At 44.2% G+C, this 26,608-nt stretch overlaps 1 protein-coding gene and 1 long non-coding RNA gene across 2 annotated transcripts in view; one reads left to right on the top strand and one right to left on the bottom strand.

Annotated features, from left to right (window-relative positions):
• Nucleotides 1-1,735: 1,735 nt before the first annotated feature.
• Nucleotides 1,736-26,608, bottom strand: part of GRB2 (growth factor receptor bound protein 2) — a 73,898-nt gene continuing 49,025 nt past the window's right edge. Inside the window, exons 3-6 of the mRNA XM_025467959.3 lie at nt 13,587-13,684; nt 7,994-8,116; nt 4,852-5,020; nt 1,736-3,885 (exon numbers count right to left, since the gene is read on the bottom strand). Coding sequence (XP_025323744.1) covers nt 3,700-3,885; nt 4,852-5,020; nt 7,994-8,116; nt 13,587-13,684 — 576 coding nt within the window. The 3' untranslated portion in view covers nt 1,736-3,699. The remainder of the gene's footprint in view (nt 3,886-4,851; nt 5,021-7,993; nt 8,117-13,586; nt 13,685-26,608) is intronic.
• LOC118355658 (uncharacterized) overlaps nt 8,048-26,608 on the top strand; it is a 47,632-nt gene continuing 29,071 nt past the window's right edge. The window contains exons 1-2 of the long non-coding RNA XR_004818561.2: nt 8,048-8,186; nt 16,729-16,797. This is a non-coding gene — a long non-coding RNA (uncharacterized LOC118355658). The remainder of the gene's footprint in view (nt 8,187-16,728; nt 16,798-26,608) is intronic.

Raw genomic sequence — 26,608 nt, 5'->3', positions numbered from 1 at the left:
GGAGTGAGGAGCCCCCAGGACTAAGTTTAAGAATCCTCTGATGAGGGATGCCTGGGTGGCTCAGCGGTTGAGCGTTGCCTTCGGCTCAGGATATGAGCCCAGGGTCCCAGGATCGAGTCCCATAGCGGGCTGCCTTGAGGAGCCGGCTTCTCCCTCTGCCTATATCTGCCTCTCTCATGAATGAATAAATACAATCTAAAAAAACAAACAAAAGAATCCTCCAATGAACACACACACACCAAGAACACATACAGGATCTCTTTGTTCTTCAATGTAAAACAGGGCTCAGACCTGGAGAATTTTATTTCATGGAAATACACTCTTAGGAATGAAAGTATTTCCGAGGTGCCCAGATACATTGCCACTTTCATTTTTCCTAGTTATCCAGGCACATTGGTAAAGCAGTTCAGCCTGAAGATCACCTGCTGCAAGCAGGTCAAGGGGACAAGTCAAGGAAAGGCAGACCACTTGTACCCCCTGCCTTATCTCTTTCCAACATGCCATGCGTTTGTGCCCTCAAGCACCTTGGAGTACCTGAAGGTGGGGTCTGGTGCTGTAGACTGCCTTGAAGCTCTTGGTAGGAGCTGTCACCACCTTCCCCTCTATACTCATGTTTGAAGGAGTCTGTTCCAAACTCCCCGGTCAGTGAGCCAGGCACATGCAAGCTCCAGCCAGTGCAGGGCCACCAAGGTGAACACATTGCGAGGGCACTTCAAGGCCGCTTGCCCACCTCTTAGTCATCAACTGCAGATGGGCTCTGACAGTGGAGTCTTCCCCAAGATGCTCCCACTCAGATGCTTTCCCAGGAATTTCAGATCCATGGTGGAAGGAGATATAATCACCAAGAAGCCTGTGACCAACTGTGCAAAAGTATCAACATTCCCATTAAGGGTGATGCTATTCTGAGGTCATTAGTCAAACAGCAGAAAGTCTCATTGACCGTCTTTGCCTTAAGTGTACACTCAAATGGCCCCATTTTGAAAACATCTGCTCAGCTTCAGAGTAGCTAGCACAGGGGGGTGTCTGTGAGACTGATGGCATCCTGCAGGGCAGTGCTGACAAGTTCCTACTCACAGAGGTCTCTGCAGAAATGCAAGAATTGGAAAACTATAGCCCAAATGGGGCAGCCGCAAATGTGGTAGTAGGCTGAACTCTAAGAACTGGACCAAGAATCTAAGTAGAAATTCCTTGGGTTAAGTTTCTGTTCACGCTTTCCCTAAACACTCCTTGTTCTGGTCTATGCCAGGCAGTATGCTGTGGTTAGGCCTGGCCTCACCTGCAGCAGCCAGCTGAGCAAACATGCTTTAGCTACTGGGCACATGGAGATTGCTTCAACACAGACCATCCTGCACTTCTGTCCTTTATTTAACAGGAGGGGATGAGGACTGGGCAAGTGCTGGGTCTAGACCAGAGTTTCCAAAGTGTGGTCCATAGTTTGTCAGAAACACCAGGCATGCCTGTCGGTGCTCTCAGCCACCATCTGGCAGCACCTGTGGGTGGTGGCTGGGCATCTATGGTGACCAAGCTCCCACGGATTCTGATGAGCAGCTGAGTGTGGGCATCACGACTCCAGGGGCCCAGCAAGGTCCACATGCTTCCCCAACAAGCTAGGGGGGTGGGAAAAGATGACACAGGAGTCCCCCGACACCGACGAGCTTTTAGGTTTTTATTTTAAGTAAGGTGGTGGTGGTGGGCGGGGGGGTGGGGGGGGATAAAAAAGAGAAGAGATACAGAGTGAAGAATTCATTGTATGTTTATTATTCACAGTTAATCACTACCTACCAAATGCTATCCGCAGAGTTAAAGGATTAAGTACATAGGTCTTTTTATTTAAACACTGATTTTTTTTTTAAATATATACACACAAAACTTAGTTTAGCAAGGCTTCATGATATACACCAATTCCAAAATAAAACAATCAAATGGTCCAGGTGTAGAATGCCAGAGATTCCTTTTATCATCACTGAGGAAAGAAGCTACCAGAAAGGGAGCAGGGGGGGGGCAGATGCTCTGTCCAGAAGAGCAGCTGCCTCCGGGGCCTCTGAGTACTCCAGGCTGAGTCCGGCTCCATAACCAGAGTCCAGGGGAGACTCCAACCGACCACTTCAGAACCCAAAGGCTGTCACCAACTCCTGGGCAGCCCCGTTTCTGTTGCGGGCAGGGGATTGGGTGGAGAAAGTTCACAGGCACATCACTATGAGGGACAAGCAGCTGACAGGGCGGACAGAGAGAGCTCTGCAATGTCCTCGGCCTTCCTACATTTCCCACTTGTTCTTCCCCAACTGTTTCTGCTTCACGGACACATTTCCTTGGGGGGAAGGGTGAAGCAGCTAGAAACACAGCCCACTGGGAACAGAGACACGGAAACCCAGCTGCTTCTTGAATGCTGCCCTAGTGCTCACCTGGGCAGGTCAGGCAGGCGACACAAGATGAAAGCCGTGGACAGATACCTCTAACTTTCAGAGCAAGAAAAACGAAAGCTCTCATTTTCCACCCCAGTGTTGGAACACAGTATAACCTGATACAGTCACAGAGCGACAGTCTAAATTCCTTGGGTTTTCCTGTTTGAAACTTGCTGGCTCCAGGGATTTTTTTCTCTGGGGGCCTCTGGAGCTGAGGAGGGGCAGACAACAGCTGGGATCACAAGGTCAAGGACTCTGACCACCCCCCTGCAGCCAGATCCAGTTCAAGGTGGGAAGAGCTGGAACTTCTCCTTCCTCCCCAGCAGCTGGGGACTCTGCACCCCTGGGGCAGCCACAGCAGACTCCAGAGGGCTGACAAATATTAAAGCTGAACCTTAAAGACTCGTGGCTGAGAAGAGGCGGACTGCCCGCACCCTCCACCTGTGCCTGTAGCAGCCGCTCCTCTGCCCAGAGCCCGGCTCCCCCCACCCCCAGAGAGGACTATTTACACAGAGCAGGAGACAAACTGGCTGGAAAGCTCTGGACTGTCTTTAACTTATTTTAAAACAAATAAAAAAAACACCACTCATAAGCAACTCTTGAAATAAGGAAAAAGGCACTATGAAAAATCAACATGCTCAATAATACCATTTGGAAAGGAAAACAATGTAGAAAAGAGACAAAGGTTTTTAGTTCGACTTTTCTCAGGAAGCCATGAGGGGTAACAGTCCTTCCTCTTGCCCCCGCTCCACTTCCAGCTTTGTCACAAGATGCCTGCGGCTGGGGGCTGCCCCCCGCCATGCCTGGCAGACACTGACCAGTGAGGGCCGCGGCCCAGCCGCCCTCTCCTCTGTGTGCACGAGGAACACAGCCACGGCTGTCCTTCCTTCAGTCACTCCAACTACAACAGACATTTTGCATAGAGAAAATACCAGCCCGCTTGGTTTCTTTTCTTTTATTATTGGCATCAGCTAGGACTATATGTGGCATTAGACGTCATGCACTGATGGACAGAAGAGGAGAGGGATGAAAAAGAGGACAAAGGAGAAACAGGAGCAGCGGTGAAAATTTGTAATAAAAACTCTTTTCTTAATTTATAGGTAAGTTTTGGCATTTTTATATCCAACGCCCCCCCCCACCCCCCCAAAGTTCCAACCAAAGTGAGAGGGTCACCAGGTGACCCAGCCAGGTGTTCTGAGCTCCCCTCATGGGCTGCTGTTAAGGCAGCTCGGGGGTTTAATTCTTTTGTATGTGTTTTAAATTTTTCACTTTCTTTAAATAATCTCTTCTTTGATTCTTAGACGTTCCGGTTCACAGGGGTGACGTAATTGCGGGGAAACATGCCGGTTTGCCCATGGCAGGCCCCTTTCCACCAGTTGGGGTCTGAGTTATCCATGACGTGGATAAAGTCTCCCCGACGGAATCCCAGCTCTCCATCCTCCTGGGGATCAAAGTCAAAGAGGGCCTGGACGTACGTCGGTTGCTGTAGAAGACAGGCAGGGAAAGAACACCCGCTAGGTCTCTGCTCATGGGCAGCCCCTGCCAGGTAGGACCCGGCTCCACAGACATGTGCTGTCTCCTTCATGTTTCCCGAGATAACCTCCCACTTCTCCTCCAACTCCGTTTATCCTTACAGGTCCTAAGTCTACTCTACGTGGGTGCAGTGTACTTTCACCATGGCTCACAACACGCTAGAACATGCTAGGGCACAGCCCTCCACGGCAGCCCATGAGCTGCTACCCCATAGAAAACCTGGGAACCAGTAGTCAGGCTCTGGTTTACAACTCTAAGCCTTTGAAAAGGCTTTAGTTCCCATCGGTGTATCGCTTATAAAGTCCTTAAGGTTTCACAGAGTCAAAAGGCCAAGAGCTTGACTAAAATAAGGTGGAGCGCCCCATAACACAGGACTGGGGCTTTGGCCACAGGAATACAGGAGTGAGTGTGGACTCCACTCCCTCACAACAGGGTTTTCCTCCTCACTTGCTTCCAGGGAAACAATACTGCAGAGGGTTAAAGATGTTCTACAGAGACATAGGTGGTAACTGGCAACACACCGCCAGGAAAGGCAGCCTCTGGGAAAAGGCCAAACCATTTTGTTTCAAACTACACATCTCTGACACAAACTAAAGATACTATTTTGGGGCAGCCTGGGTGGCTCAGTGGTTTAGCACCACCTTCGGCCCAGGGCGTGATCCTGGAGTCCCAGGATCGAGTCCCACATCAGGCTCCCTGCATAGAGCCTACCTCTCCCTCTGCCTGTGTCTCTGCCTCTCTCTGTGTCTCTCAGGAATAAATAAATAAAATATTTTTTAAAAATTAAAAAAATAATAAAGGTACTATTTTGAATGTTGGGTGCAGAAGCCCCAGAAAAAATCCTTTGAGAGGGTACCTGCCTATCTGAGGAGCTATTCTTAATTGCTAAAACTGATCCCAATCTTATGAGGCTTACCTGTGGCACCTGTTCTATGTCCCGGAGGAATATCTGCTGGTTTCTGGAGACAGATGTAGATCTGTGATAATCGACCAGCTCGTTCAGAGAATTGAATTTCACCACCCAGAGGAAATACTTCCCGGCTCCATCTCGGAGCACCTTGAAGTGCTGCACATCATTTCCAAACCTGGAGGGGCAGAGAACACCCACGAGAACAGGTCAGAGGGCTCCGTCCTGGCTATCTGGGGGCCAGGTGCTCCTCACATCAAGGAGGCATCTTCTGAGAACTAGAGTTCTGGCAACACTTCTCACGGCCTGAGGGGCCCAGACTGCAGCACAACACGATCCCCTGGCTGCAAAGTCAGGACAGTCAGGATGCTGAGTGCCCTTGAGATCCCGCCAGGGGACTGATGATGACCAGTGACGACGGGAAGAATCCTTGCCATATAGGAAAACCTTGTCCATCAGGTTAATTCTGAAGATGTTCGTAAGATAAAAAAAGAATATCCTAACCTATGGGCATGACTCCAAGTGCCCTGCGCTGTACCAAATCAAACAGCCCTATTCAAGGAAAAGTGTGACTTCATTAACTTTTCAAGCAAAAAAAGCATTAAAACTTTACAGGACATTTAAAGATGACAACAGGTGGGGTAGGAAAGTGAGAGAGGAGGGACTGGACATACTTTCAACAACTCTCCTGTAATTGGGAAGTGTAGATTATGTTTTCCATTTAGGAATCTTAGTTCTACTCACAGGTGAAAGGTCTCAGAACAGAATGCAGTAGGAAAATAAATATAAGAGGCCGAGGCACTGGGTGCCCAAAGATGTTTCTCGATCACCTGGTAACATGCTTCCTCTTATATTGCCCTGCAGAAGCAGGCGTACAACTGGGTGCTGACCAGCCCCTGGGGAACAGTGTTATGTGGCTGCTATACCAGCCCAGTGAGGCTTTGCCTGTCCTGCTCACTGCTGTGTCCACAGGACAGACACCAGGGCTCAGCCCTCAAACAGTACTCTAGGAAGATCTATAAATGAAGGACACAGTCTTTCCTCTCCTTCAGTCTTAAAGGGAAAAGGAAATTAAAAACAACCCAGCAGGTGGCAGCGCTGGGCTTCAAGTAGGAGATCCCAGGCATCCAGGACCGGTATATAGCTTTTCCTGAGAATCTGCGTGTGGTGAGGAAGGAGGGCACATTCCCCAGAAGCTTATGCCCTCTGGTGCAATGCAAATGGTTTGGTTCTTATAAGGTGTACTGGGTCCCAGACAGTGACCTGTTAACGACCACCACGCTGTTTTTCAACACTGACTCCCATCTTGAAATGAGAGAAACCTTCTAAAGACTGTAGAGATTCTTGAACCTCCTTTGAGAAAGTGTTTGTGTTGTTAAAGACAGTAATGACATCTGTTTCAAATTTTATTTCTGGAACAATAATTGCACGGATTCTTTAAAGTTTTTATTTGATAAAATGGAATGGTTTGGGAGCTTGCCAGCAGCTACTGTATGAGCATGTGCAGTGATTAGTGATAATCAAGGCCTCCACTGCACACTACCTGCCAAGGTGGCTTTGGCCACTACTCAACCTGTGAGTTAACTACTTGTACTACTCATACTGTATAGAGTATAGAGTATATACTGTATAGAGTACTGTATAGACAGTACTCTATACTGTCCTCTACTCAGGTCAGTATAAAATGTAAGGATAACAGATGACAAAAGACAAATTAGCAAGAAGCATTAAGATAGTAATTCCACCTCAAGATACTCCTTCCCTAGATCCTCACTCACATGTGTTTATAATTGAGTGCATCAGAAGGCCGCTGTTGCTGTGCGTGCTGGGAAGGGGGGTTGCTGGGGATAACCACTGTACCTGCCACACAGTTTTGCTGTGAACCTGCAACTACTGTAAAAAAATGAAGTCTATTAAAAAAAAAAAGAAGTCATTGTTAAAAGAGGAAAACTCTGAAAATAATTAGATCCAGTTTGACTTTTTCATGCTGGGACTAAAAAACTCACTTATACAGGACATGTATCTGTGTGGTGTTGTGAATATGGCCTGAAGCCACCTCCCACACCTTCACAGAGGGGAAAAAACCCCACAAAAACAAAAATTAAGTTTAAATCTACATTTCAAAAACACTATACTAAAAAAAACAAAACAAAAAACAAACAAAAAAACAAACCGAAAAACAAAAACACTATACTGGTCCTAAAATGAAACAAGATATTCAGTTAATTTTGGACACTGAAAAACCTTTACATTGTGTGTAAATGGCAAACTCTCTTATGGTCTTCATTGAAAAATAACGTAATCTATAGTAGCAGTGATCTAAGACCCAACCCCTGCAAGTTTTTATTTAAATTCTAGTTAGTTAACATATAATCTTAGTTTTATAGGGGAGGAATTTAGTGATTCATAACTTATATATAACACCCAGTAATCTGAGTTTTTAACCTAATCATGCTGTCATAGGAGTGATTTGTAAGATTTTCAGGGGAGGGGTTCCTCTGATAATATATTAACTAGAAAGGCCTTGACAATTTGATTAAAAATACTTATTTCAGAGATGGGAAGTAATTTGCATGAAATCCTCAAAGCTCCAACTTATGTTCTCAATGATTCCTAGGGTGGTAAAGCTCCCAGTCTTTCCTATTCCTTGCTTACCAGCTCCCTTTCACATTTAAATTTACCACTGGGGAAAGCAAAACACCCTCAAACCCTTGTGATAACCTTTAAAAGTTGAAGTAAGAGGCCTAGGATGGTGTTGGTGGATTTATGCCAGACATCTGTACAAGAGAGCCAGCTGCAAGGGTGAGCAGTCACGCCACCAGAGTGAGATCCCACAGAGGGCAAACGAGCAAAGAGCTGTGTGCAAGGCAAAGGGCACAGCAGAGAGTGGGGATTAGGGAAAACATGCTGCTACTCACCAACTGAAGGCTGTTTCCACACAGGAATCTAAACTCAGTACTGGCAGAACTAATTTTTGAGGAGTCAGGAATTACTATTTTAATGTAAACTATGCTGCTTTATAAAATACAGTTTAGGCTAACCCTCTACCAGTTGGCAATCTTTGGTGTGTGTAGCCAGACACCTGGCCTGTGGCTTCACGTTTCAGATGAGGAGGGAGAGGACTCCAGGGACCAGAACGGGAAGCACTTACTTGACAGAGAGGGAGAAGTCCCCGGGGGCACTCTCACTCTCTCGGATGAGAAAGGCCCCGTCATGCCGCTGTTTGCTAAGCATTTCTTCTGCCTTGGCTCTGGGGATTTTGCCAAAAAACCACCTAAGGAAGGAAGACAAGCCAGTCAACATCTGCTTCCCCACAAAGAGACGGGATATCCAGCCTCCGAAATGTGAGTAACAGAACACTCCTTGCCAAAGGAAGGGGCCTCCTGCTTCACCCTCCAGTGTCAACATGCCCTACAAAGCCATTCAGTCAGCTTCTCCCTCGAGACACAGACCATCTCCCTTCAAATGACATTACCCTACCCTACTCTCCCCAGAAAGTGACTCACAAGGCATGATCATGGGCCACTCTTCCTAAAGAGGAAGACAAAGATGGGCCTCCTAGGTCAAAGCCCACCGCGCACCCTACTGACTCATCAGCAGGGCACTGGGGAAAGCCCAGGTCTATCAATATAAAGCACCGGAAGAATCACAGAAGGAGGGACAGGCCTCTTCTTGCAGCCATTTGACGAGGTCAAACCTTTGGCTACAGTGGGATTAAGGGAAATGGAGGTAGGAAACTGGAAGGCCCAGAAACTGGAGACAGGGCTACTTCTTGTAACAGCCCAAGGCAAAGAGGTTCGGCTAGGAGAGCAGCCTCTACCTACTATCACAGAGGCTGGGACTCCTCTCGATGCCTTTCTGAAACAGAAAGATGTGAGCTGCTAGGAAGATCCTATCGGAAGCTGCCATTAATTGGATTAATCTTTAAACATCCCTAAATCTACCTTCTTGTGTCTTTCTCACGTTGAGTACTACAATGCTAGGCTGCTGAGTAGCTGCCAGGATCTAGCTTCTAGCTTCTACAAATAACTCACTGGTAAGCCCTCCAGTGCCTGGAAGTCAGGCCACACGAGAGAAATTACATATTAATACAACAGAGTCATCTCCAACTATGAAAGGACAGCTGACTCTTCTAAAACCATTTAACTATTTTCTATTTTAAACTCTAGTGCTTTCAAGCTTGTGATGGACTTGCAGGCAGTAGGGATCAGTCTGGGGTGGGGTAAAGTCAGCCACCCTCTCTTCCTCTTAAGCCCCAAGATTTTCCCACCAAGCATGTATTTTCCTTTCTTTTCCCCTAGTTTAAAGTAATGAATATGAATTTTAAAAAATAGCCTACATGTTTGTGAAGTAAAAATAAAAAGCAAGACTTCCCTTAAACTCCCCAGAGGCAGCAAGTGTTGGCAGTTCTGCGCTCTGATTTTAGGCCTCTGCTTCTGATGTACACATACAGAGATGCGGCTGTAGGGTCTTCTAGCCTCCAGCTTAAGATGAACTCAATTTTATTTTCAATGAGTAAAGATAAACTGAAGTGAAATAAAGTATTCTAAATTGGAATTTTTACAAAGTAAACACATCCCTTACAAGCACCTAGAGTGAAAAATAGAAAATTAGCTGGAGACCATTTTATTAAAGACTTCTTTTGTATCTGCTTCCATTTTTATTAAATTCTGTCCTGGGACGCCTGGGTGGCTCAGCAGTTTGGCACCTGCCTTTGGCCCAGGGTGTGATCCTGGAGACCTGGGATTGAGTCCCACATCGGGTGCCTCTCTCTCTGTATCTATCTCTCATGAATAAATAGTTTTTTTTAAAATTATGTCCCTCTTTCTCTTGAGGATATTCTACAACATAAGGGGTATCACGCCATCTGAAGAATAGCGAGTGCTCTCACTTAAGACATTTTTTTAAATTTTTAAATTTTTAAAAAAATATTTTATTTATTTATTCATGAGAGACACAGAGAGAGGCAGAGACACAGGCAGAGAGAGAAACAGGCTCCATGCAGGGAGCCCGATGTGGGACTCGATCCCGGGACTCCAGAACCACACCCTGGGCCAAAGGCAGGCACTAAACCGCTTGAGCCATCCAGGGATCCCAAGACATTTTAAATAGTGATACTCAGGTGTAACTACATGGTTAAGGTCAAAATTTTTAAAATCTTTGAAAGATGGGTTTGTACTACAACACAAATAGCAAAGGAAAAAGCTAGTGGAGGAGGTGGCTCGTTTTCCATTTTAAATCTTCACTACATTCCACAGGCTCCCATCCATATGCACTCAGTGTGAAAAGCACATATCTGGACCTATCCCCAGTACGCCCAACAATCTGTGTTGCAACACTAGCCAACAATCGTTTCCTAGTTTGTGTTTAACTGGTTACCTCGAAAGCTGTATTAGGTTGTACTCCACTGGAGACTTCCCTCTTCCTAACAAAAACTAAAGATAGGGGGAGAGGAAGGATTGAGGAGAGAGGGAAGGGGGGCTTAGTGCTCTGTACTCTCTCACCACTATGGGAGGGACACGGATGCTGTACTTATGGATGTCCAGTCACAGAGCAGTCCCGGAACATGATGTGTGCTGCAAGGCCAACCACTGCACAGGCCCATGGCCATGGTCTTTTCAGCAATACGGTTTCCTGTTTCAGAGCTTGCAGCAGAGGAACACTCCCTGCCTTTCAGCTAGACTCTGCAAAAACCACCACCATGGAGGCTGTCCTCCTGGATGTTTCCCAATCAATTACTATTCCAGAGTTCTTTAGAGTAGATCTTTTAAAAGCACTAGGCAGGAGAAGGAGTTTCCTTAAGGGCTAACTCAGCAATTGGGCTACTGGGGCAGAAACTCTGCTTTCCGGGGACAGAGGCCTTTCCTGTGTTTTCTCAAGGTGGATTCGAAAGGCTTGTGTCACTTCAAACAATCTGAAGGAAAACAAAGGTTTAGAGCCACTGGCATTTTACTGAATATAGAAATTATAGTATTATGTTCTAAATTCTCTTTCAGCCTAGAAATATGAAAATGAAAAGGAAACTGAAGCTGATTTTCCTTTTTTAAAATATTTTATTTACTTTTTCATGAGAGAGACAGACACAGGCAGAGGGAAAAGCAGGCTCCATGTAGGGAGCCCAAAGTGGGACTCGATCCCGGGACCTCAGGATCACGCCCTGGGCTGAAAGCAAGCACCAAACTGCTGAGCCACCCAGGCGTTCCCTAAAGCTGATTTTCCTATCACTGGATCAAGTACAGAAGCCAGGCAACTATGGCCCTCAGCCCAAATATGCCCAGTTTTTGTATGGCCCACAATCCAAGACTTGTACAAATTTTTAAAGGGTTATTTTAAGGGGGATCCCTGGGTGGCTCAGCGGTTTCGCGCCTGCCTTTGGCCCAGGGCACGATCCTGGAGTCCCGGAATCGAGTCCCGCGTCGGGCTCCTGGCATGGAGCCTGCTTCTCCCTTTGCCTGTCTCTCTATCATAAAATAAAAATAAATCTTAAAAAAAAAAATAAAGGGTTATTTTAAAAACTTCAAAAGAGTATGTGAAATGACAGAGATTGCATATGGTCCTCAAAGTCTAAAATATTTATTATCTGGTCCTTTACACAGTTTAGCCAACCCTTGATGTACTCTGAGGACAGACTGATGGAATAGATGTATATAGAATATCTGGCGTCACTCCCACTCTAAGTATCCACTATTCAACTGCTTCTCTCCCATGGAGTACATTCAATGATGCTGTCTGTGAAAAGCCCATACAGCCCCCAAAGCAAACATGGACACTAAATGACCACATGAATGCAAAGCTGTGCTTAGTATACTTCCCAGGACATCTGTACTAGTCTTGGTTCATCTTTTGGAGTTTCTTGGTTATCACCATGTGTGCCTACATTTTAGTAACCTGGGCATGGTTGTGTGTAAACTCCAAAACTAATGTTACAGGGACTTTAAATGAGGGGCATTATCAATCCACTGATAGGGGTCTAGGAACTTCTGCCACATACACCTTTTAAGATTCTTTTATGCCTACTCTATTTTTATTATTTTTTTAAGATTTTATTTATTTATTCATGAGAGAGAGGCAGAGACACAGGCAGAGGGAGAAGCAGGCTCCATGCAGGAAGCCCAAAGTGGGACTCGATCCCGGGACTGGGATCAACTGCTGAGCCACCCAGGCATCCCTTACGCCTACTTTAAAAAAAAAAGAAAAAGACTAGCATTTCACTGACATTTAATTGCCAGTGACTCCTATATTACTCTGTGGTTTTCTATATTGTCTTTTATAATGAGAATCAGATTCATAAATTACTGTCATTGAAATAAAAATACCAGCAGCTTTCCTAATTTTTAAGACAAAAAGGAATGAACTAGATGATTGAAGGCCCCTTTGAGCTCTGTGTAGGATAAGATGTGGTTAAGATCTCTGTTCTGGTGGCTTGGAGGGGTGATGGGGGATGACAGACACACATGAGAGCAATGACAATGAAGACAGGGACAAATGGGCTGTCACTCAAGGTGGGTCAAGTCATCTAAAGGTCTTATTTATCATTTGTGTTAAATTAAGTAGACAGAATCTACTGCTCCTGTGTCTCAATGGCATTCTACCCTGAGCACTGAGCCTCAGTTCCCCCTGATGTGCAAGGGATGGAAGGACTGCTTCTGAAGGAGAAGCAGGGCCTGCTAAGGGTGGGAGGACAGAGGTCTGTAAGGGCTCCCAAGGTCCAGCCATGTCACCGATCAATAAAAACTGGGTGGAGGAGGGCATGTTCTGAGGGAGGGGGGAAAAAGTTCATTACTCTCAACAGCCTGGGGTAGATGATTTTGTTTCCTCTGAAGTGGGAACACTAAGCAGTAGGCAAGGATAGGGATTATAATAAGCATTTACTGGGAACCTATTATATTGCCAAGCACTGTGCTCTAGGGATACAAAGATCATTAAGATATAGTCCCACAGGGCAATCAAACATATTGACAAAACCATGTGATAAGTACAGTTTCTAAAACTCAAAAAATGGAGAATTATGAAACAGATCTGGCCTCAAGGGTTTTAGGAAAAACAATCAAGGAACGGTATTTCTGTTGTTTTATTATCTGAGGATCAATGACAGCTATTATTGATCCAAAACATTTATTATTATCATGTAATCGTAGGTAAACTATTTTTTTTAAAGATTTTTATTTATTTATTTATTTATGATAGACAGAGAGAGAGAGAGAGAGAGAGAGAGAGAGAGAGGCAGAGACACAGGAGGAGGGAGAAGCAGGCTCCATGCCGGGAGCCTGATGTGGGACTTGATCCCGGGACTCCAGGATTGCGCCCTGGGCCAAAGGCAGGTGCTAAACCACTGAGCCACCCAGGGAGGGATCCCCTCGTAGGTAAACTATTGTTTTAAACGAAACAATTGCTTCATTAAAGATCATCAGCAACCATTATCAATCTAAAACATACGACTGGGCACCTGGATAGCTGAGTCAGTTAAGCATCCAACTCTTGATTTCAGCTCAAGTCATGATCTCAGGGTCCTGAGATCGAGCCCTGCAATGGCCTCTGCGCTGGGCGTGGAGTATTATCATCATATACTACTACTGACATGCAAAATCCACATGCTTTATTAATTCTCTAGGAAGACAGAGTAAAAGGTGTGACAACTATCCGAAGGATCTCAATTTAAAAATACATTATAAAATAAAATAAAAATATTATTTGGAATAAGCAGATGGGTCTGACTCTTGGAAGACCAGTAGAGTTCAACTTACGGATGTGGTTTCATTTCTATGTAATTCTTGGGAATGAAGCCATCTTTCCCGTTGAGCTCTGCCTTGTACCAGTTCTGATCACATTCTTCATTCAAAACCTGAAAAGAAATAAGGGGAGGGGAGAATCAAATAATTTCCTTTTCACACTCTTAAAGCGTTATTTGAAGTATGGTCAGTTACATGGATTCAAGACTTCAAATAACTTCAAACAGCAATAAATCAACTCTTACAGTTAAAATTAAAAAGTAAAATAAACGGTCTCTGAAAATGAGAGTCTGACCCCCTGAGTACCTAGCAGTAACCCCTCAGTAGGAAAGTAGACAGGAGAATGACAGGAAAATAATAGTTTGTGGAAAACAGCAAGCACTGATGCCGGAGAATGAAGGGAGCCCCACAAGGATGAAATAAGCCTGCTCTCTGGGAGAGAGGCAGAACAGAGAGACTTTTAAGACTTCTCTAGAGCTCCTCTGGCCCACCTTCAGAATCACAGGAATCCAATCCTGGGTCAGCCACCAAACAGGTGTGTCAGGCTGCTGTTTACATGCATCATCCACGTGTCCTCATGCACAAAACATATTTTAATGAAAAAGCACGGCAAGTCCTACTCCTCTCACCCTTAAGGCCACAATGTGTTTGAGTTAGGGAATGCTGGAAGGACAACAACCAGCCCAATTCAGGGGGAAGATGCAGAGACCATAAAACTTAAACACTGTATTCTCCAGAATGAAGAGATTCTCTACAAATGTGACATGACCACCCAAGGTTATGAGCTGGTGAATTACACATAGATTTGTAGATCCCCAACTGCTCCTTGTGAGTTACATGGATAGGCTAGGCTCATGATACTGCAGAAGAGTAAAAGGAACAGAACAGGGATAGTATAAAAGCCACCTCTGAATTCTAGATTCTAGGACAGTATTCTGTGATCTACCAAAAAGAAGGGCGTTAGGAAGAATGTGGCCTAGTAATCACCTCCTAGCAAGCATCAGTGCTTGCTGTTTTCCACCTCATTATCCTAAAACAACAACAAACCTGTAGGCTTATTAAGAAGAGTTTTTCAAAATGTCTTTAAAATTCCCCAAAATGGTGCGTTATATATCTTACTCTAAAGATTTCTTGGAAGTCAGAGTAGAGTCAGGCTGACAAGTAACTTAGGCCCATCTGGGCATCAAAACAGAGTAATGTAACCACCTGGAAAAGACCAGTTTTAATTTGTGACCAATAACTTTGCAGAATAGGCTGTGTTATTACATACTAGTTCATACAGCTGCACATACCTATCACCTTTACTAAGATAGAAGCAAGCCCCCTAAAAATATTCCCCCTAATAAAATAATTTATGGGACAACTTGCAGATTTGGCACCAATTTAGAACTATGGTTTTCTGCAGAACAAAAGTATTACTTGGTGTTTAGTATGCTTTTCTCCTCAGGAAGACAGGGAAATATGGAATAAATGCATTTATTTTTAATGCATGTGAATAATTAAAATGTTGGTTCTCTGAAACATTCTAGTATCTAGAATATCATTTTGCCAGAAAGTCAGAATTTTTGGTGCATGCCTCTTAAGTTCTTTACTCCAGAACTTAAGAAGATGACTGGTTCTGCTGTAGGCAAAGCACAAGAGAAAGAGTGATCCTGCCAGTTGGGGCCACTCTGGGAGTCAGGGACCACGTCTTTCCACCCAGCAGCTCCACTCATACAACAGCATGACATGCAAGCCCTGTGGCTCAGATGACTTAACAGATATTTCCAAATTAAGTTTTATCCAGGGCAGCCCCCGTGGCGCAGCGGTTTAGTGCCGCCTGCTGCCTGAGGTATGATCCTGGAGACCCAGGATCGAGTCCCACATCGGGTTCCCTGCATGGAGCCTGCTTCTCCCTCTGCCTGTGTCTCTGCCTCTCTCTCTCTCTGTGTCTCTATGAATAAATAAATAAAATCTTTAAAAAAAAAGTTTTATCCAAATGTCTAAATGCTTAAACAGCAAAGGACACAAAACCTAAGTGAGTCCAAGGTGAAGCAGAGAAGGGGACCAGAACCATGTGTGGATGAGTGCACCTACAGGGACAGTGTTCACTTTCCTATGGACTGACATGAATACCCACGCCCTTCACACAAAATTTAAAAAGCCTCATCAGAGTTCTGAGAATGAGGAAGTACTCCTCTCACCACTCCCCACAATGGAAGGTACACTCACTCATCCATTCCCCCAAACGAATAGACGGTGGCGTTTTACAGCCAAATCTTCAATCTTGAAAACCTAAAGCGATGTTTTTAGGTTTTACCCCATGGCTGCAAGTTCTATTCCAACCCTCATATTCCCTCAAATTAGGACTTCATAGCTATACAAGACACTCCCATTTAACGGAAGCAAACTGATCAAGAGATGAGATTATGAAAGGAGGAAATGACAAGTTTCAGTGACTTTTTCTTCTTGCAAAAAGAAATAAAACTTTCTTTACCATGTGATTCTACTTTTCTATTTCATACAATTTTCTTTTTTAAGATTTTATTTATTTATTCACGAGAGACGGGGCGGGGGGGCAGGCTGAGACACAGGCAGAGGGAGAAACAGGCTCCATGCAAGGAGCTGGATGCGGGACTCCATCCTGGATCCTGGGATCACGCCCTGAGCCAGAGGCAGATGTTCAACCGCTGAGCCAACCAGGCATCCCCAATCTGAGACCATTCTTAAAGCAATGCAAATTTCCATTTATACCAATCTAAAGTCAAAGCTTTCTAAATGGTTTAACAACACACAAAAAAGGTCAAAGATTTAGACCAAAGATCCCTAGGATTGAAGGGGCCAAACACATGAGTTCAAATTCCAAGTTTACCAGTGAACTAAGTGACCCTGAGCAATTGACCATTGTCTAAATTTTGGTTTTTCCACCTAAAAAGTGGTGGTAAGAGCTACACCTCCCAGGGTTACTGAGATGATTATATGAGAAAATGTGATGTGCAGCGTAGCAATCAGTACAGATTCATGTTCATGGGCACCAATAGCATACATAGGAAGACGATCGAGATTCTTGTTTTATTCTGAAAACATACAAGTAAGAGACTCTAGGCTTATTAAAGATTTTAAATGCAGATTTCCAGGATTACAATACCTAATTCCGTTCTTTGTCTCTTCTACACAGATCCTGGGAGATACGATCTGTACTTAATTTTCTGCACAAACTATGGAAAAGGTATCTTTTAGGAAAATGGTAGGTAAATATTTTGTTTATAAATTGCTAGTTTATTAGATTGTAATTTGAATTATGGGACTATTCTCTTGCTGAACATATTCAGTTATTCAGAATAAATAAACAAAAGAAATGATGTTTTTGAAGAGCAGGGGTAGTGGGGGAGAGGAGGAGAAAGAATCCCAAGCAGGTCCTAAACCCAGTGCAGAGCCTGACGCAGGGCTTGAGTTCACAACCCCAAGATTATGACCTGAATCGAAATCAAGACTTGGTTGCTTAACCCACTGAACCCACTCAGGTGCCCCAGAAACCATGGTTTTTATTTTTCAAAAGATTTTATTTATTGGGGCACCTGGGTGGCTCAGTGGTTGAGCATCTGCCTTTGGCTCAGGTCATGATCGCGGGGTCTTGGGATCGAGTCCCACATCAGGCTCCCCATGGGGAACCTACTTCACCCCCTATGTCTCTGCTTTTCTGTGTCTCTCATGAATAAATGAATAAAATCTTAAAAAAATAATAAAGATTTTATTTATTTATTTGAGGGAGTGAGAACACAAGTGAGGCAGGGAGGGAGAGGGAGCAGCAGACTCCCCGCTGAGCAGGGAGCCCATTGTGGGGCTTGATCCCAGGACCCTGAGAAATCATTATAAATAAATAAATAAATAAATAAGTAAGTAAGTAAGTAAGTAAGTAAGTAAGTAAGTAAGTAAGTAAGTGTGTGTGTGTGTGTGTATGGGGCGCCTGGGTGGCTCAGTTGGGTAAACATCTGACTTTAGCTCAGGTCATGATCTTGGGGTCCTGGGATCCAGTCTTGCATCAGGCTCCATGCTCAGAGGGGAGTGTGCTTCTCCCTCTCCTTTTGCCCCTCCCCTCACTCGTGCTCTCTCTAAAGAAATAAATAAAATCTTAAAAAAATAATAAAATAAGAAATGTCAACTGGGATGTTGGAAAAAAAAAATAAGTATGCAGTACAGTTTATGGAGTAGGCCAATCCAAAATTTTATCAATTGTAAAGCAACTTGTGTAAGGGCATTCACACACGAAAGATTAGCACAATGACACATTTAGGCTCTTACACATACCCCCCCTTACATGCCACTTTTATGTGATCCCTGCATTAGAGAAATTCAACATAAGCCAGTGAGTTTCTGCTGCTCTTCAAGGTCAATCAATCCCACAGGAAAAATACTGAAATCCTGCCATGACATGAAGACAGATTAAGAATCTGGTGATCCTAGCATATTAATTCCAAGTTCTTAGAAAAGAGAGAACACACACACTGTTTAAAGACTTGAACCCCTAAAAAAATGTGACCAGGGCCCTGGCTAGGGTAACTGCACTGACAGCCACTTAAAATCTGTTATCTTCAGCTGACTGTTATATATTTTATTGGAAACTATTAGTCTTCGACTTTAAGACTCCCTTAGCGTGGATTACTGATTCGGGCTCAGACTGCACTGATTCACCACTAACACTTTAGATAAGTGCTTTACAATCACCACCTCCGTCTGTTACAGGTTTTGCTCAACGTGAAAAACATCTTGGTTGTGCTGCTTTCTCTACAGCATGCCAAATCATGAAAAACACCCACACTGTAGATAAGCTATTCTCATTTTAAAGATGAGATGCCCAATTTAAAGGCAGTTTAATAAATAATAAAGGTTCCTGGTCCCACAGAAACCTTCAAGTGTTTACCCAAGCGCACACAGAGCAACAATTCTCAAAGTTCACGCTTCCTGGCCAAGTCTCTAGGATGAAGGACTATACAGCTCAGTCGAGATTTGCCAAGCACCTCTGGCCCAGTCAAGACACTTGACAGGCAGCTGGCCCTTAGACACCAGAACATTAAGAAGTGAAATACATTTATGAGGTTTTAAACCTCTCCCAATTTTAGCAGATTTATGAATTTGTGTGTGAACATCGAAATTATACTGTTTCATTAAATGTTTTAAAGAGGGACACTTGGCTGGCTCAGTCAGTAGAGCATGTGACTTCAGATCTCAGGGTGGTGAGTTCAAGCCCCCACGCTGGGAGGACAGCTTACTTAAAATAATAACATTAAATGGTTTAAAGACAGTCTATTCATTAAAAAAAAAAAGTATTCATGTAACAATATCAAAACAAGAGGGTTTTTTACCTTATGGTGATGATCTCTCTCAGCAAAAGTACATCTGTGCCATGAAAATGCTTTTTTAGTTCCCTTTAAAATGGATCTTTCCAGAAGATTCATTTCTTTGGGGATCCAGGAGTCTGAAATCCTTGACTTTTTAATTTTTTTTTTTTTAAGATTTATTCATCTCACACACACACACACACACACACACACACACACACACACACACACAGAGGCAGAGACACAGGCAGAGGGAGAGGCAGGCTCCCTGTGGGGAGCCTGATGTGGGACTCAATCCCAGGACCCCGGGATCATGCCCTGAGCTGAAGGCAGATGTTCAACTGCTGAGCCACCCAGGCGTCCTTTTTTTTTTTTTTTTTTTAAAAAGGGGGTGGGGGGGCAGCCCCGGTGGCACAGCGGTTTAGCTCTGGCTGCAGCCCAGGGCGTGCGTGATCCTGGAAACCCAGGATCGAGTCCCACGTCGGGCTCTCTGCATGGAGCCTGCTTCTCCCTCTGCCTGTGTCTCTGCCCCTCTCTCTCTCTATCTCTATGAATAAATAAAATCTTTAGGAAAAAAAAAAAAGATTTTATTTATTCATGAGAGACCTAGAGAGAGGGGCAGAGACACAGGCAGAGGGAGAGGCAGGCTCCCTGTGGGGAGCCTGATGTGGGACTCAATCCCAGGACCCCGGGATCATGCCCTGAGCTGAAGGCAGATGTTCAACTGCTGAGCCACCAGGCGTCCCATGTTATTTTGAGAGGATATCATCTATCAAAGTAAAGAAATCCAATGGGCATTGTTAGTTAAGTCTATCTTCTGACCACTAGTGATGTTTGGTGAAAGGGGTTAGGTTTTGGCCTTTAAAAAAAATCTTTAAAAAAATAAATAAAATAAAAGTATTTAATTTTTATTTATTTATAATAGTCACAGAGAGAGAGAGAGAGGCAGAGACACAGGCAGAGGGAGAAGCAGGCTCCATGCACCAGGAGCCCGATTTGGGATTTGATCCCGGGTCTCCAGGATCACGCCCTGAGCCAAAGGCAGGCGCCAAACCGCTGCGCCACCCAGGGATCCCTATTTTTTTAAAGATTTTTATTTATTCATGAGGGACACAGAGAGGCAGAGACATAGAGGGAGAAGCAGGCTCCTCTCAGGGAGTCTGATGAGGGACTCGATCCCCAGACCTGGGATCACACCCTGAGCTGAAGGCGGATGCTCAACCGCTGAGCTACCCAGGAGTCCCTAACAATTCTATTTTTGAAAAAATATATCTGTTTAAAATAGGCTCCACACCCAATGTGGGGCTCTAACTCAAGACCCCAAGATCAAGAGTGGCATGTTCTACCAAGTCAGCTAGGCACCCCCTCGCCCCTAAAACTATTTTAAAAGGAAAAGAAAGAAAAAGAACGAGAGGAGGAGGGAAAAAACCACAAGCTCTCAAAATCTTCAGTGGTAAAAATCACTTATCACTACTGCCATCTGAATATGAACCAGTTGTATCTCAGAAAAGGTATTTTCTTCCTTGTTGCTCAAGCTACATTTCTGTACTCTCTTAGCAGCTGCTATCAACAGGAATCAGTTTGAAAGGGGTACAGCAGTGAATCAGTGGGCTGAGGGGCACCAAATGCCTGATTAAGGTTGAACTGGTTTGACCTCAATCTGTTTAATGCCCCAAATCAGCTGAAACGTCACTGGTTTTCTCTTTAGAAAGTACTGAGTAGTTTCCTACAGACCCAAACTGTTCTTAGTCTGGCGTTCCAGTTTTTATAATTCAGCCAACATCTATCTACTTATCTGCCTTCTTACAACACCCACTTATCTACTTTCTTACCTGCTAGTTTTCTAAATGGACCCGTTAGTTAAGAAGTCAACTCACCAACATACTATGGACTTCCAAGTTTTCCCTCTAGTTGGAATGTCCTCTTATCTATTTGATAAGCTCTCAAGATTCAGTTCAGAGTTTACAATCACCTTAGTCAAATCTTCTGTTTCACTTTTATAATATTTAATGGAGCATCATGGTCAGCATAACATAATCCCTTATGACATCTTGTCTACCGCTACACTTTGTACTGTGTACTACTGGTGTGCTTTGGCCCTCTCCTAAATTAAACTGCAAACATCCTGAAGCGGGCTCCATGCCCAATTGTCATCTGTGGTCCCCACACTTAGAATGGTATCTAGCATATTTTGAGGAATTGACTTAAATATGGGGGCTGTGTTCTAAGTGATGTACACTATATCCCAGAGCTAGCTGGATCTAAGATCAATGGTAGGAGCAGCATACATTACACACCATCAGACTCCTTGATGAAAAACAACAGCCTCTTAAATAGAACCTAGAAAGAGGACTCTCCTAAGAGTTTGTTTCTCCAAGGAGGAAGAGGCAAAGTAAAGCAAGTAATAGAATTAGGCAGTTAGTCTTGCTGCAACATGACTACTACTGCCCAAAGACTTCCATGTGGAGAAAGTACCTCAAAAGGGGGAATCCTTTTCACAAGACTACCTGCTTTTACTTTCCCCTAGATAAAAAGACATAAGGTGGGGGTGTGTAGGTAGGTGAGGGAAATTTCAGTATGAAATGGATAAAAGCAGATGACTTGGGTAGATCAGAGCAACGGGAGGTAGCTCCTACACTGTTCATACTAATGCCTCCCAGTAGGGGAGCACTTCCTGGAATGCAGAGATGCCCGTTTCAGTCGGCATGTTTGACTTCTGACTTGCAGAGTATTACTTTATAGCTAAAACTCTTCCAGCAAAAAATATCTTTAAAAAAAGTTTGTTTATTTATTTATTTATTTATTTATTTATTTATTTATTTATTTATTTATTTATTTATTTATTTATTTATTTATTTATTTATTTATTTATTTATTTATTTATTTATTTATTTATTTATTTATGACACAGAGAGGCAGAGACACAGGCGGAGGGAGAAGCAGGCTCCATGCAGGAAGCTCGATCCCAGGACCCCGGGATCATGCCCTGGGCGCCACCCGGGCTGCCCTCCAGCAAAATTTTTAACAAAAGACAGCCTAGAAGCGGTGTCTGGGGTGTCTCAGTTGATAAATGTCTGACTTCAGCTCAGGTCATGTTCTTGGGGTCGTGGGATGGAGCCCCAAATCAAGCTCTATGTTCAGGGGGAGTTTGTTTCTCCCTTTCCCTCTGCCCTTTCCCCAGTTCTCTGTCTTTCGCTCAGGTAAATAAATAAGTCTTTAAAAAGTGGGAGGCGCAGCACCTGGGCGGCTCAGGGGTTAAGCGTCTGCCTTTGGCTCAGGTGGTGGTCCTGGGATCAGTCCTGCATCCAGGCCCCCTGCTCAGCGGGGAGTCTGCTTCTCCTGCCTCTCACCCTGCTCGTGCTCATGCCCGTGCTCTCTTTTGTTCTCTCAAATAAATAAAATCTTAAGAAAAAAAAGCCCAGAAGATCTTGAACTTTTATTTTTTTAAAGATTTTATTTATTTACTCATGAGAGAGAGAGAGAGAGAGAGAGAGAGAGAGAGGCAGAGGGAGAAACAAGCTCCATGCAGGAAGCCTGACGGGGGACTCGATCCCGGGTCTCCACGATCACACCTGGACTGAAGGTGGCGCTAAACCGCTGAGCCACCGGGGCTGCCCGAACTTTTATTTTTTTTTAAATGGTAGTTTTATTAAAGTGACAGGACCCGTGGGCAGAAGGGCAGTTGCCTTAATTGATTTTTTAAAAAGATTTTGAGAGCAAGCATGAGCAGGGGGTGGGAGGAGCAGAGGGGAAAGGAGAGAGACAAGAAGACTCTGCACTGAGCATGGAGACCAGGAGGAGGAGGCGATTCAATCCCAAGATCATGACGTAAGCTGATACCAGAAGTCATTCATTCAACCAACTGAGCCACCTAGGTGCCCCTAGGCCTTGGACTTTTCTATGCTTCCACTGAATGGTAGTTAAGTTGATGTAGACAGAAAAATGATTAGACACACACTGTGTATACACAAAATGATTATATTAACAGCTCAGGACTATGTGTGCATTTTTTTTAAATGTAAGAAGACTTTCTTTTTAATATTTATACGTGTAAGAAGATGAACAATTAAGAAGACTAATCAAATTATGTATTTCTCCTTCTCTGAGAAACAGTTAAGTACTTAAAAACCAAATGAGATACTTTCATCAACCAGTAAAGGTTCAGTTGTCATTGAGAAAAGCTGTTCATGACATTTTAACAAAACAGGAAGGTAGTTCACACTTATGTGCTATTACTCCACCCAGATAAATCTGGAGGCAGTGAAACCTAAATGCACAGGCAATACCCCAAAATAAACTCATTCTACCAAGGGGGTACCAAGAGTTTCCATTCAAAATAACTGTCTTTTGTGTTTTTATGACTCATAGAAGACATATTACATTGGTGTAGCTGACTGCTCAAACAGAACCATAAAATGCAGTTAGAATGTTAGAATTTCAACTTCAGGGGGTCAGGAGAGCTGGGGGAAAGGGGAGGGACAGAGATAGATACCAGGAGTTACAAGAGAGAAAATTCTGTGCATTTGCAAATTCAGCAATCATATGATGACCTGTATCAGGCAAGTACTATGTCACAAGAGTACCAAGCCCTGAGCTAGGTGAGCTGAGGATGCAATGGATACACTTTCCAAGACGCTTGGAGTTTAGTAAATTGCTAGGTGCAACACAGGGAGAAAAATGCTGGGGAGGAGGTGCTAATGGGTGCTACGGTAAATGCCAACTTAACAGACGATATCTGGGTTCCAAACACTGAAGACAAAGACCTGAGTCCAATTTAGGGAACACAGGAAAACTTCCTGGATCAAGTGTGAACTAGGTTACACTCTTTGTCTGCAACTTTAGCTCTGCCCAGCTCAGGCAGAGCTGTGAATGGAAGCAACATGGCACACTTCTCGACTTGCTATCAGCCAAATGGAGGGTGGGTTTTTCTCTTGGTCACACTTAGCTGCCATTAACTAAATGACTGGTTAAACTTCCTTAAGTTGAAAAGTAAAACCTTTACTAACAGTATCAGAACTTCCCAACGGAAGTGACCAAAATAATCTCTAACTTTAACAATATATTTATAAAAGATACTGTCTTTGCCATACTCTTTACTGACAACAGAAGGCTTTCAATCTTGGGTCAATTTCTACAACCCTCTCCTCTAAGAACCAAACAAAATAAACAAGGAGAGGCCAGAGCACAGGAGCTACTGTTTTCTAAGGATGGCAAACCTGCTCCCATTCACCCATTCCATCCTCAGAGACCTACTTCCTGCTGCTTCACCATAATAAATACAACAGGAGACAGGAACTCCCAACACCCCCACCCCCACCTCAGTCCAAAAATTATTAATGACAATAATTTATTAAATTTCACTTAAGGCCTTATTGATTCAAGATGTGAACCGGAGTCAACTGATTTACGGTGGTCTTGTGACACAAGAGCCACCTCAGAAAATATAACTGAAAGAAAAAAACAAAAACACAACACCACACCAAAAACCAATGTCAGTCACTGAGCTAATCACTGACAGTGCATAAGGATCTAGGCCTCTGAAAAACTCAAGGCCAGAATGTCAAGAATGTTAACATTCTGAACTAAAAAAGCTAGTTGCAAATGGACTTCCACTTCCCATGAATCTAGCTCCAAATTAGAATAGTTTGCAATCACAAGTTAGAATGGACGTACTGGGTAGAGTGTTAAGTTCCCACTCCCTAGTCCCATGGTGGAGGTGAGTGCAGGCAGTCAGGCAGGTAATGACAATACTAAGGTGAAAATGTGGATTACTGTTACGTACAGCAAGAGGGAACAGAAAACTAGAACCTAGTCTAGTCCCGTGTTAGGCTAGGCAGTCAGAAACTGACATTTGAGGGGAGATCCAGAAGGTCTCCTGTGGATGCTGAAGGCATAAGTTTATCATGTGCAGGTTAGGGAATGAAAAGTGGTGGCTAGGGATGACAATCAGAAGGCACTGAAGACTGACACTCAGGCTTATTTTTTTCACATGGCCTGACAGCTGCCATTTTGCAGGGACAGGGAAGACAGGTGGCAACACTATAGCTAAGGGCACTGATGACATGGTCTGCAAGGGGAGAGGCAGTGCAATGAAGGGAAGGAGTCATATATATATATATATATTTTTTTTTTTAAGATTTATTTAGTCATAGACACAGAGAGAGAGAGGCAGAGACACAGGCAGAGGGAGAAGCAGGCTCCACACAGGGAGCCTGATGTGGGACTCGATCCCAGGTCTCCAGGATCACACCCCAGGCTGCAGGCGGCGCCAAACCGCTGCGCCACCGGGGCTGCCCAAGGAGTCACATTTAAGACATTTTTTTTTTTTTAAAGATTTTATTTATTCATGAGACACACACACACACACAGAAGCAGAGACACAGGCAGAGGGAGAAGCAGGCTCCACGCGGGGAGCCTGACATGGGACTCGATCCCGGGTCTCCAGATCATGCCCTGGGCCGAAGGCAGGTGCTTAACAGCTGAGCCACTGAGGGATCCCCTTAAGACAATTTTTGGAGGTAGAATCAAAAGGGCTTGGTAATTAGATGTGGCTGGGTGGTGTTTCTCTTGGCCACTGATTTTTTTCTGAAAAGCATTTTAGAGGGATCCCTGGGTGGCGCAGCAGTTTGGCGCCTGCCTTTGGCCCAGGGCGCCATCCTGGGGACCTGGGATTGAGTCCCATGTCGGGCTCCCAGTGCATGGAGCCTGCTTCTCCCTCTGCCTGTGTCTCTGCCTCTCTCTGTGTGCCTATCATTAAAAAAAAAAAAAAAAAAAAAAAAGAAAAAAAAAGCATTTTAGAAAACTACCTATTTAGAGCTACTGGGCAAATTTTTCTCTTTTAAGGCCACCATGAATACAAAGAATAATTTTAAAAGGTAGATGGTATCATCCACCTCTGCCTTTCCAGATCTGGCTGACACCTTACTCTGTCCTGTGTGGACCCTATTAACAGGCTCCTTCACAGGATCTCTTGCTCTTGGTTTCCTCCTCCAGTTTGTGGGTTTCTGTGGACAATTCTGGACCCTCAACTATTACTCTCAGCCCTTTGACACACTCCTTTTCTCCCCCAGCTTCTGGTAACTCCCCCTACTTCCTCTGCCCCATTCTTCTTCAGCCCTCAAGATGGAAACCTGGTTCCTAGCACTGGGCACTGCACCATCCCCTGTGGTTTTTCAGAGAAGCTCTGCCTACACCCCGTAGAGTCTCATTACTGAAGTCTCTTCAAATTAGCTGACTTAAGTGTGTGTCATGTATTTCCTACCAGGACCCTGATTGAAATGATTCTCAAAATCAGTTGTAATCTATCCTTTGGAACTCATTAAGAAGACATTTCACGATTTAAAGTGACATCTGGGGACACCTGGGTGGCTCAATGGTTGAGCATCTGCCTTTGGCTCAGGGCGTGATCCCAGGGGTCCTGGGATCAAGTCTCGCATCAGGCTCCCCATAGGGAGCCTGCTTCTCCTTCTGCCTATGTGTCTGCCTTTCTCACTGTGTCTCTCATGAATAAATAATAAAATCTTTTTTTTTTTTAAAGTGACATCTGTTATGGGGCAAGGAGAATGCAAGAAATACCCGAATTTTACCAACTATTTGGGAGAAGAAAATCATAAAAGGGCCTTGCTTTATGAGGCCCACTATTTTTAAGGAGACAAATGATTCTGTCCTGTTTATTATTCAAATAGTTCCAGGAAGCTGAAAAAGGGAGTGAAGGTATGA

The sequence above is a fragment of the Canis lupus genome, chromosome 9 (genome assembly GCF_003254725.2).
Source record: "Canis lupus dingo isolate Sandy chromosome 9, ASM325472v2, whole genome shotgun sequence".
NCBI classification, from domain to species: Eukaryota; Metazoa; Chordata; class Mammalia; order Carnivora; family Canidae; genus Canis; species Canis lupus.
This window is presented reverse-complemented; position numbering and strand designations above follow the sequence as displayed.